At 39.7% G+C, this 14747-nt stretch overlaps 1 protein-coding gene across 1 annotated transcript in view; it reads right to left on the bottom strand.

Moving 5' to 3' along the window:
- Nucleotides 1–14747, bottom strand: part of CNTNAP2 (contactin associated protein-like 2) — a 1206765-nt gene that overhangs the window by 666500 nt on the left and 525518 nt on the right. Inside the window, exon 4 of the mRNA XM_010581816.1 lies at nt 13821–13968. Within this exon, the coding sequence (XP_010580118.1) occupies nt 13821–13968 (148 nt within the window). The remainder of the gene's footprint in view (nt 1–13820; nt 13969–14747) is intronic.

Raw genomic sequence — 14747 nt, 5'->3', positions numbered from 1 at the left:
AGAAAATGGGCAACTACCTTCTCTGACCAGTACATGTTTACTGAAAGTTTGCTTCTCTCTAATGTTTCATTACCACTTAACAAAATACCCTGGGTCTAATTTTTTTTTTTTTTTTAATTTTAAGTGAAAGGTCTAATCCAAACTTGATAGAAACCAAAAGATATTTCCTACTGATGTTAGTAAGCTTAACCAGAGGAACTCATTTGCTGCTAAACAAAGCGAATCACTACACAAGTGGCATCACCAAGCTTGCATATAGGCTTAGTACACAAATTCCAGCTGTTGCTAACCAATTCATTATTTTTTTTTAGGTAAGGAAATTATTGTCCCTCTAAGGATGTTTTTTTATAGCTGTGGTTTTAGAAAGCCAGCTTCGCAAGTTCTTCAATTTATTTAAAGCCAAGAGGACAATTAAATACATATGGTCTATGAGAAAAAAAGTGATAAAGAACATGTCCATATTGAAAGAATTAAACTCCAATTACCTTGCTGATCTGGAAATGAAAAGATAGAAACATTACCACGCAGGAAAATTTCTATTGAAGATTTCTGGGATCCCATACCATATAAAGCTATTCATTATTTTTTAACAATAATCGATATGAAACTATAAAATTTTGGCTTATAAAATCTGATGAATATAGAGAATTAAGAAGGAACAAAAATTTACTTCTTTTTCTCTATTTTCAAATTACTTACTGCTTTTAAATTTTTTTCAGATTTCTTCATTATTTAAAGATATAATTTTAAATTATAAAATTGCTAAGCACTCTTGTGAAGAGGTTGGGTTTCTAAATTTCCTGACAGTATGGGAATAACTTAGCTGTTTATTTAAAACCAGCTCAGACTAAGTGCATGAAATAGGTATACATATATATTTATGGGCCATATGCCATAACTTTATGTTTTTCTTAATGAACGTAGATCTCAAAATTCAATTTGTGGTGAAAATACCCTCAAAGATTACCTCAAAATTTGAATATGAATTTTCTGTCTTTGCTTATGATTGTCATTTCAGCGCATACCTTGTCAGTAAAGTTATTTCACTGAACATTTGCCAAATGTTAGAGTTTCAAATGTAATTGATTTGTGTAAACATATGAACGTATTTAAGGAAAAGTTTTCATACAGTATTTACCCAGTTTCGCTGTGAATTTCTGAATGATATATACATTCTAAATGTCCCATAAATTCTTTAAAATGCAGTTAAATTTATTTTTCACATTTCTATATCCATTTTACTAATATCACAGGCACTATAAAAAAGATAGGATAGTATACAGGCTTTAAGCATCTCTGATGTATAATGGAATTCCTAAAAAATAAAAACTATTGTTGTTTAAAGGATTTTCCTTCACCTCAGTCTGCACCAAGTACAAACAGGCACTTATTAAGTGATTTCTGTACATCTTCTCTATTCAATGAGCAATCTATGAAGCCATCCTAAGATCCAGATGAAGCCATACTCAAAAGTAATTATAGTAAAATAACAAATTGAACTATATTCAAGAGAAAAATATTCAGTATTCCATTTGTCTTGGTTTTACCCCAGCCAGCAACTAAGCACCATGCAGCTGCTCACTCACTCCCCCCCACCCAGTGGGATGGGGGAGAAAATCGGGAAAAAGAAGCAAAACTCGTGGGTTAAGATAAGAACAGTTTAATAGAACAGAAAAGAAGAAACTAATAATGATAATGATAACACTAATAAAATGACAACAGTAGTAATAAAAGGATTGGAATGTACAAATGATGCGCAGGGCAATTGCTCACCACCCGCCGACCAACACCCAGCTAGTCCCCGAGCGGCAATTCCCTGCCCCCACTCCCCCCAGTTTATACACTAGATGTGATGTCCCATGGTATGGAATACCCTGTTGGCCACTTTGGGTCAGCTGCCCTGGCTGTGTCCTGTGCCAACTTCTTGTGCCCCTCCAGCTTTCTCGCTGGCTGGGCATCAGAAGCTGAAAAATCCTTGACTTAGTCTAAACACTACTTAGCAACAACTAAAAACATCAGTGTGTTATCAACATTCTTCGCATACTGAACTCAAAACATAGCACCGTACCAGCTACTAGGAAGACAGTTAACTCCATCCCAGCTGAAACCAGGACACCATTGTTTTGCTGTGCAGCTCAGAACCATATGAGAATCATGGAACCTAAAACATTTTGTCAAATCTTCTGATAGAGGGCTGCATCTGAATAGAGCTAACATTTTACCATATGCATTGCACGGGACACTTTTCCTGCCATTTATGAATTAATAACTTCTTGTGACAGCCTTAAAAATGCTTAATCTAAAAGAACAGCAGCAAAGTATCCAATCTCAGAAAGCTTACGTGACATCTGACTCCATTATAACCGAAACCATTGAATCTACGTGGCTTCTTGGTCAATCTGAAAATTCGTTGTCTTCTAGTATAATTCACTGATATATTAAATAGTCCCAGAAGATCGTTGGACTGGATAAACACCAGCAGGATATTGCAGGTACCTCATTCTTCAGTTAGTTACACCTTCAGGAGAGGCTGGAGAGAAAGCTAACTGTGCCCTCTTGGGATGGGGATACCATCAGGAGAGTTGAAGGTAAGCCAAGGATTGGCACGGTGTTGTCTGAGGGTGGCAATGCTAATGGGAACACTTACGCTGCTCCAGGGAGCACTAAGGGTTTAAGAGCACATCTGAAATGCTTGTACACCAACGTATGCGGTATGAGAAAACAACAGGATGAACTGAAAGCGCTGGTCTGGTCCCAGAGTCACGATGATATTAGTGAGACTAGGTGGAATGAGTCCCATGACTGGAGTGCTGGGATGAAGGGCTACAGGCTGTTCAGGAGGGACAGGCAGGGCAGGTGAGGTGGACAAGCTGCAGTGTATGTAAGGGAGAGGTTTGACTATACAGCCCTTATGGTTAGAGATCATGTGATTGAGAGCCTCTGGGTGAGAATTAGGGCATGGAAAACAAAGCAGATGCCATAGTGGGTGTCTACTACCGATCGCCTAGACAGGGCGATAGCACTGATGAGTTACTCTGCAGACAATTAGGAAAAATCTCTGGATTGGTAGCCCTTGTCGTTATGGGAGATTTCAACTTCCCAGACATCAACTGGGAGCTAGTTAACAGTGTCCCCTGGGAATCTGCTTCTAAGGGCTCAGGGGTCCAAAAGCCCTGGTCAGGTTACAGGTGACTATCCTGCTGTATTCAGCACTGGTGCTGCCTCACCTTGAACACTGTGTGCCATTCTGGGCCCCACTATTTAAGAAGGATGTGAAGGTCCTTGAATGCATCCAGAGGAGAGCAATAAAACTGGTGAAGGGGCTGGAAGGCATGTCCTCTCAGGAGTGGTTGAGGACACTGGCTTTCTCTAGTTTGGAGAGGAGGCTGAGGGGTGACCTCACTGCTCTTGACAGCTTCCTGAGGAGGGGAGGTGGAAAGGGAGGTGCTGATGTCTTCTCCCTGGTACCCAGTGCCATGGCACGTGGGAATGGCTCAAAGTTGCGTCTGTAAGGGGAGGTTCAGACTTGACATGAGGAAACATTTCCTTACCTAGAGGGTGGTCAAATCCTGGAACAGGCTTCCTGGAGAGGTGGACAACTCCCCATGCCTGTCAGTGTTTAAGAGGCATTTGGACAATGCCCTTAATGCTATGCATTAACTTTTGGTCAGCCCTGAAGTGGTCAGGCAGTTCGACTACATGATCATTGTAGCTGAACTATTCTATTCTATTCTATTCCATTCCATTCCATTCCATTCCCTGCACTCTCCATGAGTTGAATAAAGATGAGACTGTTATTTGCCTGGAATGCCAGGGTTTTTCAGCTCCAAAAACACTTTCAAGGACAGAGATCACAAAGTTTATAAGTCGAAACAAGATTTTATTTTTCTGAATCTGTTTTAGAACCGATGCTCACAAGTATCAACACAATGTGCATGTGTAGCCAGGAGCAGGCTGATGCATTCTTCAGTTTAGCTTGAAAAAATCCCTTGCAGTCTGGCAAAGGACAGCCACAGAAAGTAGCAGCAGGAATACAGGCCAAGTGGTCCCTGTTTCCTGAAGAGTGAGAACTTGAAGAATGAGGAACACAACCAGCTACACACAGAAAAAGAAGAAAGAAAAAGGAGGAATAAAGAAGAAGGAAGGAGAAGGAAGAAAGAAGAAGAAGGAGAAGAAGAAGAAGAGAAAGAAGAGGTGTGGTACCATGGTGCATTTATCAAAGTATGACACATAGCGATGACAAGCACATTTTTGTCTTCCAAAAATTGCTCCGCTGTGCTTCTTGGCCAACGATGCATGAGAAGTGCTCTTGTGCTTGCCCAGCAATTGTATTGCACGCAGGGAGAGCTGGAAAGTGCAGCTCACTCCCACTACAAACTTGCAAGAGGCAAGAGAGCCCGAGAGAAGCAAGGCACAAGTGCTGCCTTGGAGGTGCAAGAGCAGCAGGCAAGGACCTACCGAAAGGGCCCAGAGGAGACCTGACAAGGGGCTGTGCTCAGTGCTAGAGAGGACAAGAAGCAACCCCCAGGAGCATCCCTTGGAGCTTGCCCTGGGACTCAGAAATCTTCCTCCCCCTGGATGCGCGAGGCAGGAGGGCCACCTTCGTGGAGCATGAGCAGCGGGCACCTAGCCACAACGGCCCAAAGCAGCCCTGGCAAGGGGCCGTGCTCAGTGCTGCAGAGGAAGGCAAAAAACCCTGGGGACACTTGCTATCCCACTGTGGGGGAAAAAAAGCCTTCCTCCCCTCAGCTGCAGGGCACAAGAGGCCATCTTTGTGGTGCACGAGCAGCAGGCAGTAACCTAGCCAAAACGGACCGGAAGAGCCCTGACAAGTGGTCATGATCAGTGCTGCAGAGGAAGGCAAAAAACCCCCGGGGACCAGGGCCAATCTGCCCTGGGGGAAAATTCCTTCCTGACCCCATTGCTGGCGATCGGCTATTCCCTGAGCAAGTGAGCAAGACCTGCCTCCTCACGTCCCACAAGCTGGTCATGCCTCCCAGGAGATAGATGCCAAAGCCCTGTTCTCCCTCAACCTGGAGCCATCTCGGGGGCTTTCAAGAGTGGCCAAATGCCCCATGCCTGATCAACCTTGGGGGCAAGAATCCTTCCCACGCCTTCGGGCCACCAGTGGGTGCTCCAAAGCACCGGGACCCCTGGCAACATCTCTGCATCCCATTTCTTACAGCTGCTGCCCCTGGCTCCGCAGGTGATGAAGATGGTGAGTTCTGCAGTGCTCCTCAAGAAGGCATTGCCTTTGTCTGGCCATGGCTATCCAGCTGAAAAGGATTTCCATCTTTCAGATGAGCTTTGAACATGACCCTGCTGGAAGGTAGCCTTGCAGCAGAGAACCTCCAGCAGCCTGGTGCAGCCTCCGGTCTTCCTCCCTCAGCGCCCGGCAAGTAATTCCACCAGCTCCTCAAGGACGTCCTCTCAGGTATCTCGGGCTGTCCCCGGGCCATCTCTGGCAGCGGGGCACGGGAGGCTGCCCCTTTTATACTGCCCCGGGGCATTGTGACTGCCCCACTGCCGGGTGGTGGCACTGTGACACCGGGGTGATGGGGCCCCCCACGCGCAGCCCCTCCGCCCAGCATCCTTCGGAGGAAGGCCTTTGGGGTGCTGGCCCCGGGGGCTGTCCCTGTGCCCAGGAGGCCCAGGGGGCTGTCCCTGCCCTTGGTGGCCATGCACTGGGCCAGCTGCTGGGTGTCCCTGACACCTCCTCTGCCACCCGGCTCCCAAGGACAAACCTGGTGCTGTTACTCTTCTCTCAGGCCATGGCAGAAACCAACCCTGCAGCCCAGAGACCACCCCTATTAGCTGTCCCCTCTCTGCGCCAGAGCTAACAGCCGTGAGGCTCTGCAGCAAGGAGGACCAGGGACTTGATCTGGCTGGACACAAACACGGGGAGTGTGAGGAGGGACGATTTCAACAGCTGCAGCCTGGAGGAAAGCCAAAGTGTAACCAGAGCCATAGGTTGGGATGGAAGGTACCAATCGACTGCCATTGCCCATTCCTGTCAGTGTTTAAGAGGCACTTGGACAATGCCCTTAATAATCATGCTTTAACTTTTGGTCAGCCCTGAAGTGGTCAGGCAGTTGGAATGGATGGTTGTTGCAGGTACCTTCCAGCTGAACTATTCCCTTCTCTTGAAAGGCACTCAATGTCAGCAGGGAGTGAAGGGAGAGGTAACCCTTACTGGCCACTAGAGAGTGAGCATACCATGTCACCCTTATGAGATGGAAAAACCTAAACATTTTCCCTGTTTTAGAGGATTTGGGGAGAAGTTAGCATCACAGTGACCTAATTCTCCAAAGCTGTTCTCATAAAGATGGGACTTTAAAATAGGTCTTTGTGTAGAAACTCAACTCAGTATAGGGATATACTGCATATAACTTCCAAGGCTCATTTTTACCTTCTAAAAGTATTATTATGAAGAGTTAAATTTGGTTATTTCCCATCAGCAATCTTGACCCTTTAAGATATGCGGTTTCCTATCAAAGAACACTAATGTTACCTTTGGCAGATAGGAAATGAGAGTTTAGTCATAGCAAGACTCCATTTGCCATTTTGCTTAAAATAAAATACAAAATGCATCATCTTCACCTAAACTTTAGGGAAAGAGCAGAATAAATTGAACCGAGCCTGGAAGCAACTGCATCCTTAATATATGTTTTATTCCAGACATGCAGGAAAACAAATACCAGTGAGGCCCTTCGGGCTCCAAATCAATGGCACAGAACCAAGGCCTGTAGTCTGAAAACTGCCGAAGTTTTTTGTTTCAAGAGAAAAAAATCCACCTGATTTCTTTAGTGAATAAGTCATCACAGACAAATGGATCAATCACCACTTACAGAAATGCAAGAAAATAATGCTGGGCAAAACCATCATGAGTGTTCATTCAGGCACAAAAGATTAAAGGTGAAACTATTGTGATTAGACTGAAGGTTTTGACTGTATTTACCTGAATGCTACCATCCTTACTTTGTGAAAAAGTATATTGTAACTTTACTTCCGTTTTCTATTTTTTAAGATGTTTATGGATCCTAAGGATACTTTTTAAATATTCATCATCTTATTTACTGATTACAGACCACTGTATGGAAGACCCTTATGGCGGGGTGTGTGGGCAATTACTGGAAAACCTATTAAAAAATGTTAGTCTGCTCTTTTCCACAAGAGAACAGCCAGACCCAACTTTAATAAACCTTAATCAAAATCTGCAAGATTTTATCACATTTGGCCATACATTTTGTTTAGTTAGCAGGGACAAGTTTTTCTCCATTCCACAGGAAAAAAATTAGAAGAGCTTTTCCAAACAACCAGCTACATACATCCTTATAAAGGAAATGCTGAATGATTGAAAAAATGTTCAAGTGTAATTGAAAACTGCCTGCGAATACAATTGAACAAGCTGGTGGGGTATGTATTCATACAAAATACACTTTTTTTTCTCTGACTGATTATACATTCATTGGCAGCTAACAAATGAACCTGTAAAGAATACACACGGTTGTTGCAGTTCTCAAAGCTGTGGTGCTTGAGAATATCTACCAGTAACCTCATTACAACTAGAAATGGAAAAATAACAGGCTTTTCAGTTTGCTGCCAGTTTCAATAAATTGAGAGAAAAAAAATTCATATTGCATCAGATTAACAAAAAGGTAAAGAATAAAACATGAAGATATGTTGTCAAGATTTTTTTTTACTACAAACTCATGTCAAATTTTTCTGAAATATTCCATTTAGAAAAAAACAGTTAAAATTAAATAGGTATTTGGAAATTTTTTTTTCTGTTTTAGCCTGAATCTTCTGATTTTACAAGTAAATTTTTTTAATGCACTACACAAATACTAGAACTTTTTTTTATATTTTTAAAATGCAGAAAATAGATGTTTTAAATTTTAAGTGGTATCTACTACCAAAAGAGACCCATATTTGTTAATGGTAACAACCAAAGGTAATAAATGGACTGAAGCCTGTTCTTACTTATTTTCATGACAAAATATATGAACATGCACGTAGGAACAATCACAACCATCTCTTTCTGGAGAGGGGATGGAAGAAAACAATCCGTACTGAGAATGCTTATAAAGACAGCATTTTTGGTCTTAAATTGCAAACTCTACTGTTTAAAGACTACCATGACCTGAGAATACAAGGAGGATAAAAGGTATCCATTTTCATGACTGTTAAGGGGAAAAAAAAATATCTCCTGCATGGCAAAAAGCTAGACAGTATGCTAACAAAGAAGCAATCTTACAAATAGAACACATATTCAAACAGATCTTTAAAAGTCTGCAAAGAAAAAGTTCAACAGTTCATTTCACTCGCTTTCCACAGTTTAGATGTGAGTATTCAGCCATGCACCTTTAGTGTCAGAAAGAGAATATCAAGCTATGTTTGACGTTGATGAGCTGTGAAGATGATGGCTAAAAATCAAACGCATAGACCTAAATAGGTATAGAACTACCCAGTACAAAAACACTGAAATTTAAGAGAAAAGGGTAAAAGAGGTTGGATGTTTAGCAGAAATCTTAACTGTCCCATCCACTGTCACAAGCAAAGCTACCTGGCTTACAGGGACCTCTGCTAAATGATTGTTTCAGTTCTGTGGTTCCCCCCCCACACACACTGAAATCCCTGTATATTCAGTTACTGTTACTTACAGCGATTTCATAAAATTGCTAGAAATATGGTAACATGATTTCACAAAATATACACTTCAAAATGTTTTTTACTTTCTGCCAGTTAATATTTTTATGCAGTTCCACCACTTAGATAGTCAGAAAAGTCTGACCAGACAACTTAGTGGCACATTTATTATAAGTAATAAATTATCATAAGAAGAGGCAGGGAATCCTTTACGCACATTACGGGACTTCATTAGTATCTTGACCATTTAGGTGAATATTCACGTAGGTACCAAAAGTGTAGTAACAGAAATATGTATGCATACATTTATATACATATAGAGTTGTATTTTATTCAGCACAGAGTGTTCCAATAGCAATCATGACACGTCAAGGGACTTTGGCTCATATTTTTTTTTTTTTTTTTTTTAAAATGCTATATGCTGGTGAAACAAAATGTCCAGGGTATACTACTGAATCTGGCCAAGTGAAACTTGATCAGACTCCACACAAGGGAAGTAATATTGGCTTTCTCATCTACCTTAAATAGTCCCTTTGATGTTTGGATGCAATAGATGATTCTGGACAGGATGGAGGTCTTTCATTAACTATGTATGGCAACCATGTGAGACAGCGAATGAGAGATAGATAGTTCACTTTTGCCAATAGCACAAAACCAAGCAAAGGACATTTCAAATAAGTATCACAGAAAATTTCCTAACAATGAGTATAGCTGAATGTGGAATTAACCATCAAAGGAAACCATGGCTTAAGTCAAAGTCACCGGAGGCAGATAGGATTAACTACACCAACGATTACCCAAAAGATCTGTTCAGCTCATAGTTTTTAGCACTTCAATAGTTCCTAGTAAGTTCTTGCAAACATTCACTTGGCTCATCCCCTAAGAGCATCTCCAAACCTTATTTTTTTCCTGTAACATGTTTTCATGACCAAGTTTTTGTTCACTTTACTATCTGGAGAGTAAATGTTCTCCATACAAACATTATTTCATAAAACCCTAAGGACTGTAGTTACTATATTCCCTTCTTTTCCCACCCTCCTTAAAAAAATCAGTCACCCATCAGGAAACTGAAACAGTTAACACTTGACATAGCACAAAATCAATGGTACAGCTAATAATTGAAATGAACAGATCTGCAAACACAGCTCAGGTGACATTTGTTCAGTCCCACTGCTTCCTGAGTATTAGCAAACAGAGCTGGTCAATGAATGGAAACAGCTCAGTTTGCAGCCATTCATGGAGCTTTATCATTGTTCCTGCCACCTATTTGCCTTGAGTATATTGAGTATTTGCATGACTTTCTGCCATCTTCAAGTGATTTTTTTCAAGTATATCCTATACTTCAGAAGTGAATCATCTGGAATTTGAAAATTCTTACCATCAGATGTACAACTGCATCAAAAAGATTCAGACGTACAGAAAATCAACACAGCCGTATCAAAAAACTCTGTGAACAGACGTATCAGTAAGCGCTTTCCACTCATAGGACTTCAGCACCCAGAAGGCCTCATACAGTTATCTTGAAAAGCGTAGCCAAAGACTATGCAATAATATCACTATTGCCATTTTTGTAGGCATTCATCTGCCACAGGATGGAGATTAAGGGAACTATTCATATGGCAATGATCCTGCAGGAGCTTATTATGATCTTCACGAATCAGTAGTAAAATGTACTATATTGTAGTTGTCATAGCCTCCAGAAGCCATGTCTTTGCTGCCTGTCTCAAAAATTCATAAATGTGGATGTGATAGAAGATATATATCACGTGTCTTGCTCTCTGTCTCCAAAAGAGCACAAATAAAAATCTGCCATCAGTTTTGACCTAACTGATTCAGTGGATGTTTTGCCTTTGGTTATATTACTTTCTTCTCTGTGACTTGCTTTTTGATAAATGATGTCACTGCAAGTGTAAAGACCCTTTTCTCCTTTACAGTGTATGAAATAGACAATTTTAAAATAAAAGCTAAAATTCCCACTGACTAAAAAATGTTGTTTATATTACATAATAGTGTATTTGTTGTTTTCCAAGCTTGTTGTTCTCATGAAACTCCTCCATTAACATAGCCATTAAGCAAGTTATTTATCCTTTTTTTTTTTTTTTTTAAAATAAGACATAATTAGCTTTGCCCTGTGGAGAATGAAAATCTTTTCTAAATGCGATGTCACCATTTATTCACAGATAAAAATACAATGTTCATTCTGAATCTCGTTGTAGAGTGAGGCCCTAATTCTTTTTTGGCGACGTCTGTGAGCTCTTCTCTTAGAAGACAGCCCCACAGATCTCATCTACACAAAACCCAACGGTGCAGTTTCAAAGACAGCCCAGATTTCAAACTTAAAGCAAAACAAAACAAAAGTGAAAGAAGATTTGGTAATGCTATGAACTTCTCTGCACAGATGTGAGCTCTAATCAGTCGCTGGAAATCACACCTCTTTTTTAACTTTAATGTGCTGGGCAAGGAAGAACATGAATTTCACCTCTGGTACAAAAAAATTAAATGTGTATCTTATATGCATACCCAGACAAAATAGGAACCAGAAAATATGGCAATTAATGACCTGACTTTTGAATAAGCAGTTCAATATGATGAAGTATTTTTCTTAATACTCTGAGACTAGTGACCTGGTTGCAGTAGTGTGCAAGGAAAGTTTTTGTAATCACTAAGTGTATGGCTTCCCAATTAAACCTTGCTTGCACTGTGAGAAAATACCTGATTTTTGTATCTGCAAAACGTGCTCTCTAAAATATCTAAATAAAAGAATATATTCAATATGAATCTATAAACTTAAAGAAAAATTATGATTGCGACATATTGGGCAGCCTTTTTATTTAGGTAATGTTTCCAAAATTTGGGGCAGATTTGACTAGAAGCCTATCTTTTAATCAGGCTTTGAATATTACTGGTTACCTAAATGGCCAGTTCCTTCAGTGACATTAGGATTAATCTGCAAATCATACTGGTTAATGCCAGTGCTTATATTTATATGCAAATATATGCACTTCTAATCATAAGGTTAAAAACTTTGCCTCTCCCAAAGGACACGTCTACATGGAACAATGCAGCATTATACACCTGGCTCCAAATGATGCATTTGAAGACAAGCTGGGAATTTGTACACATTACTCCCTAGTTCCACTAGTCATACCACAGGGCTGCCTTCCTCTCTCTTAACACAGTGAATTTTTAGTCCTTCTTCTCAACTGCTCTGCTGCTATCTACTGATAGCATTTTGGGGACACCCCAATTCCTGCATGTAAAAAACACACTGTGTTTTAGGAGGGTTTTTGAAAGAAAAGACCCTATACACATAAAAATGCAAAATATTTTTATTAATCTTATATAACCCCTCCCAACAATTATTGAAATCACTTCTCATACAAACAGACCAGCAATACTCTCTCAGTAAAATTACAAAGTTGTGTTTGGCCACCTCAGTTCTTCTGTGAAGACACATTTATCAGTATATTCATAGTTCCATACATTGTTTCCTCGGGAGATGCTTTTTATTCTCCTCCAAAAGTCTGTCAAGCAAGCAATTTTTCATCAAACAACCGGAATCATTTTGTCAACAAGCTGTGTTTTACTTTTTCTCACATTTACTTTAAGCCTCTAAAAGCATGCTGTTGTGTACCTACAGTATTTTGTCTATCTATTTCATCACAAAAAAAATACTACTTTTACCTGTAAATATTGCAGCAAAGATCATGGGTTTTATTGTTTGATTCTGCTACATTTTTTTCTGTTAAAGAGAGTCATATTTCACAGTAAACTAGATGTTGGTTTCTTGTATCAAACACCTGAATTTGCATCTGATGAACAAGTAAGGAGGTATACTTAAAAGTAAGTATTTTTCATGGTGCAAAATTAACCGTGCTGTAGTGGTTGGTATACTTAAAACTGCACATAAAACATTTTAGCAGTATGATGGTAAATACTTGTCTATTAAGAGCCATGTACTAAGCAATCACAGTGGTACCTAAAACTTCAGAAGCTCAGTTTCTCTTTAAGAATCAACTTTAGAATAACCCACAGTTCCTCAGATACACTGTTGTCTTTTTACGAATGTATCTAACACCAACGCATGCCCTCAGCACAGCAGCATCAACACCACAGACTGTATGATTTGATTTCTCAACTAAGTTACTGCAGCTACTGGGAAATTCTCTGTGGTTTAATATAAATTTTTAAAATAGGGCTTTAATTCATTGTGTGGAAATAGGAAAAATAATACCAAAACTCTATTCTTTGTGGTTCTTACTGGTGCTAAATGAAAATACATAGTCTTTTGACTATCTATCCAAATCAAAACAAGAACTGAAATCACAAAGTGTTCTTTTTTGCTAGTTAGGGTGGCAAAGGGCTCCCATATGCCTTACTCACCTTATTCTAACACCTGGTTATTAAAAGACAAATCTCAAATAGCTCCTTCCAGCTAAAACACCAACAAAGACAGGATACTGCATAAAAAATACATACTTAGAAATAGGACATCAGATACTTAATTTTCTGCAGGTTTGTAGATTTTCTTTAAGCATTGGCTGGATTGAATTCACAGAAGGGCATTTAGAAATTACCCTTGCTTTTCTTAAACCATAATCAGTTCTGCTCCTAAATTCAGAGGCATTTGTACCATTGCTCATCCAGATTTCAAATGAAATTCTAAAGTCATATTCAAATACTAAAGAAAAAACCTCTGAAAAACATGTCACGTATCTAGACAATCTGAGTTCCTGTGATAGAATTCTTATTTATTTGCTTTAATTTTAACTCTAGCACCAAGCAATAAATTATGTCCTGTTTCCCAGTTGTTCCCCTCAAGACCCAACATGACAGTTGTCTGAATACTACCTTTTCCTCAACTGGCCCATTCAAGCTTATATAATAGCCAAAGTCTTCTGCAAAAGAAACCATGAAGATAAAAAGGAGCAACTTCAAAGCACTTTTGCGAATTCCAATGTTGCATCTTCCAGAGAAGAACAAACTAGAAACTCAGAGTTAAGGTTACAATAAATATTTCATGAAGCCCTGGGCAATATAACTAGCGATCCTGGAACATCTTAATCTATCTAAGCAAAAAGTACTTGAGATTCAGATTTAATCTGAGATCCAAACCCAGTTTTTATTTAGGGGGAAAAAGAAAAAAAAAGGATGATCATGGAAAAACTTACAATAGGAGCAGCCGTAGACTTCAATTCTTAACCCAATTTGGCCCTCTCCATTCCAGTCCAAAGGAACTATCCGTACATAGCGAGCAATAACTGGATGTTGTAAATCATGTCGGACCACACCATCAGAGTTTGTGTTTCCAGGAAATGCCTAAGGGAAAGAAGAAGCAGAAAAAGAAAATTATTGTATTACCTCTACTTCACATGCTATAAAGCTTCGGTTCTGAAGGAAAACATTAGGTAGTGAAGTCCTCTGAGTGTCTAGGTTACACTGAAGTTTCATTTAAATGTTTCTTTGATAGTGACTAAATGAACAGTTGATTTACAAAGTCTCACAAGAATACCAAAACAGTAGCATTGAGACCTCTTTGTCCACAACAGATATGTTGAAATCATGGAACAGCTCCTGCTAGCTAAGAGAGTAATCCATTTTGCATCACTAATCTGTTACTCAGTTATTAACATGTTAATAAAAGTGTCCAACCCAGAGTGGTTGTTCTGGAGAAGACAATACCCATCCTCTATCAGTAAGATTACACACACCAGTAATTTTCCTGTAAATATGAACACTGAAACAACTCGCTTCCTACGATAGACAGGGACCCTTTCAATTTCTCAATTTTCTAAGAATTTAAAAATCTTCCTTTACTTCTGATGTATATTACCTGCTGCAAAGTGAGTGTCCAGTTTCTTTCCTAACCATAGCTGTCACCCACAGCACAGCTTATTTTTGGTTAATAAAACTTTGGAAGTCAGGAAAGGACACAAGAGCTCTCAAGGGAGTTTTGAAAGTCAGTGAAGTAGATATTTAACACTTGGTTTGTAGTTTTGTACCTACTGGTAAAATATTTCATAGCATCAAGCTTAAAAGTAAACAATACCTATTAGCTAACATAATAGACCATCTTTTTTGTCTTGTCAGTTTATGGA

The sequence above is a fragment of the Haliaeetus leucocephalus genome, unplaced genomic scaffold, assembly GCF_000737465.1.
Source record: "Haliaeetus leucocephalus isolate CR32 unplaced genomic scaffold, Haliaeetus_leucocephalus-4.0 Scaffold808, whole genome shotgun sequence".
NCBI lineage: Eukaryota > Metazoa > Chordata > Aves > Accipitriformes > Accipitridae > Haliaeetus > Haliaeetus leucocephalus.
The sequence above is the reverse complement of the archived record's forward strand: the minus strand, read 5'-3'. Positions and strand labels throughout refer to the sequence as shown.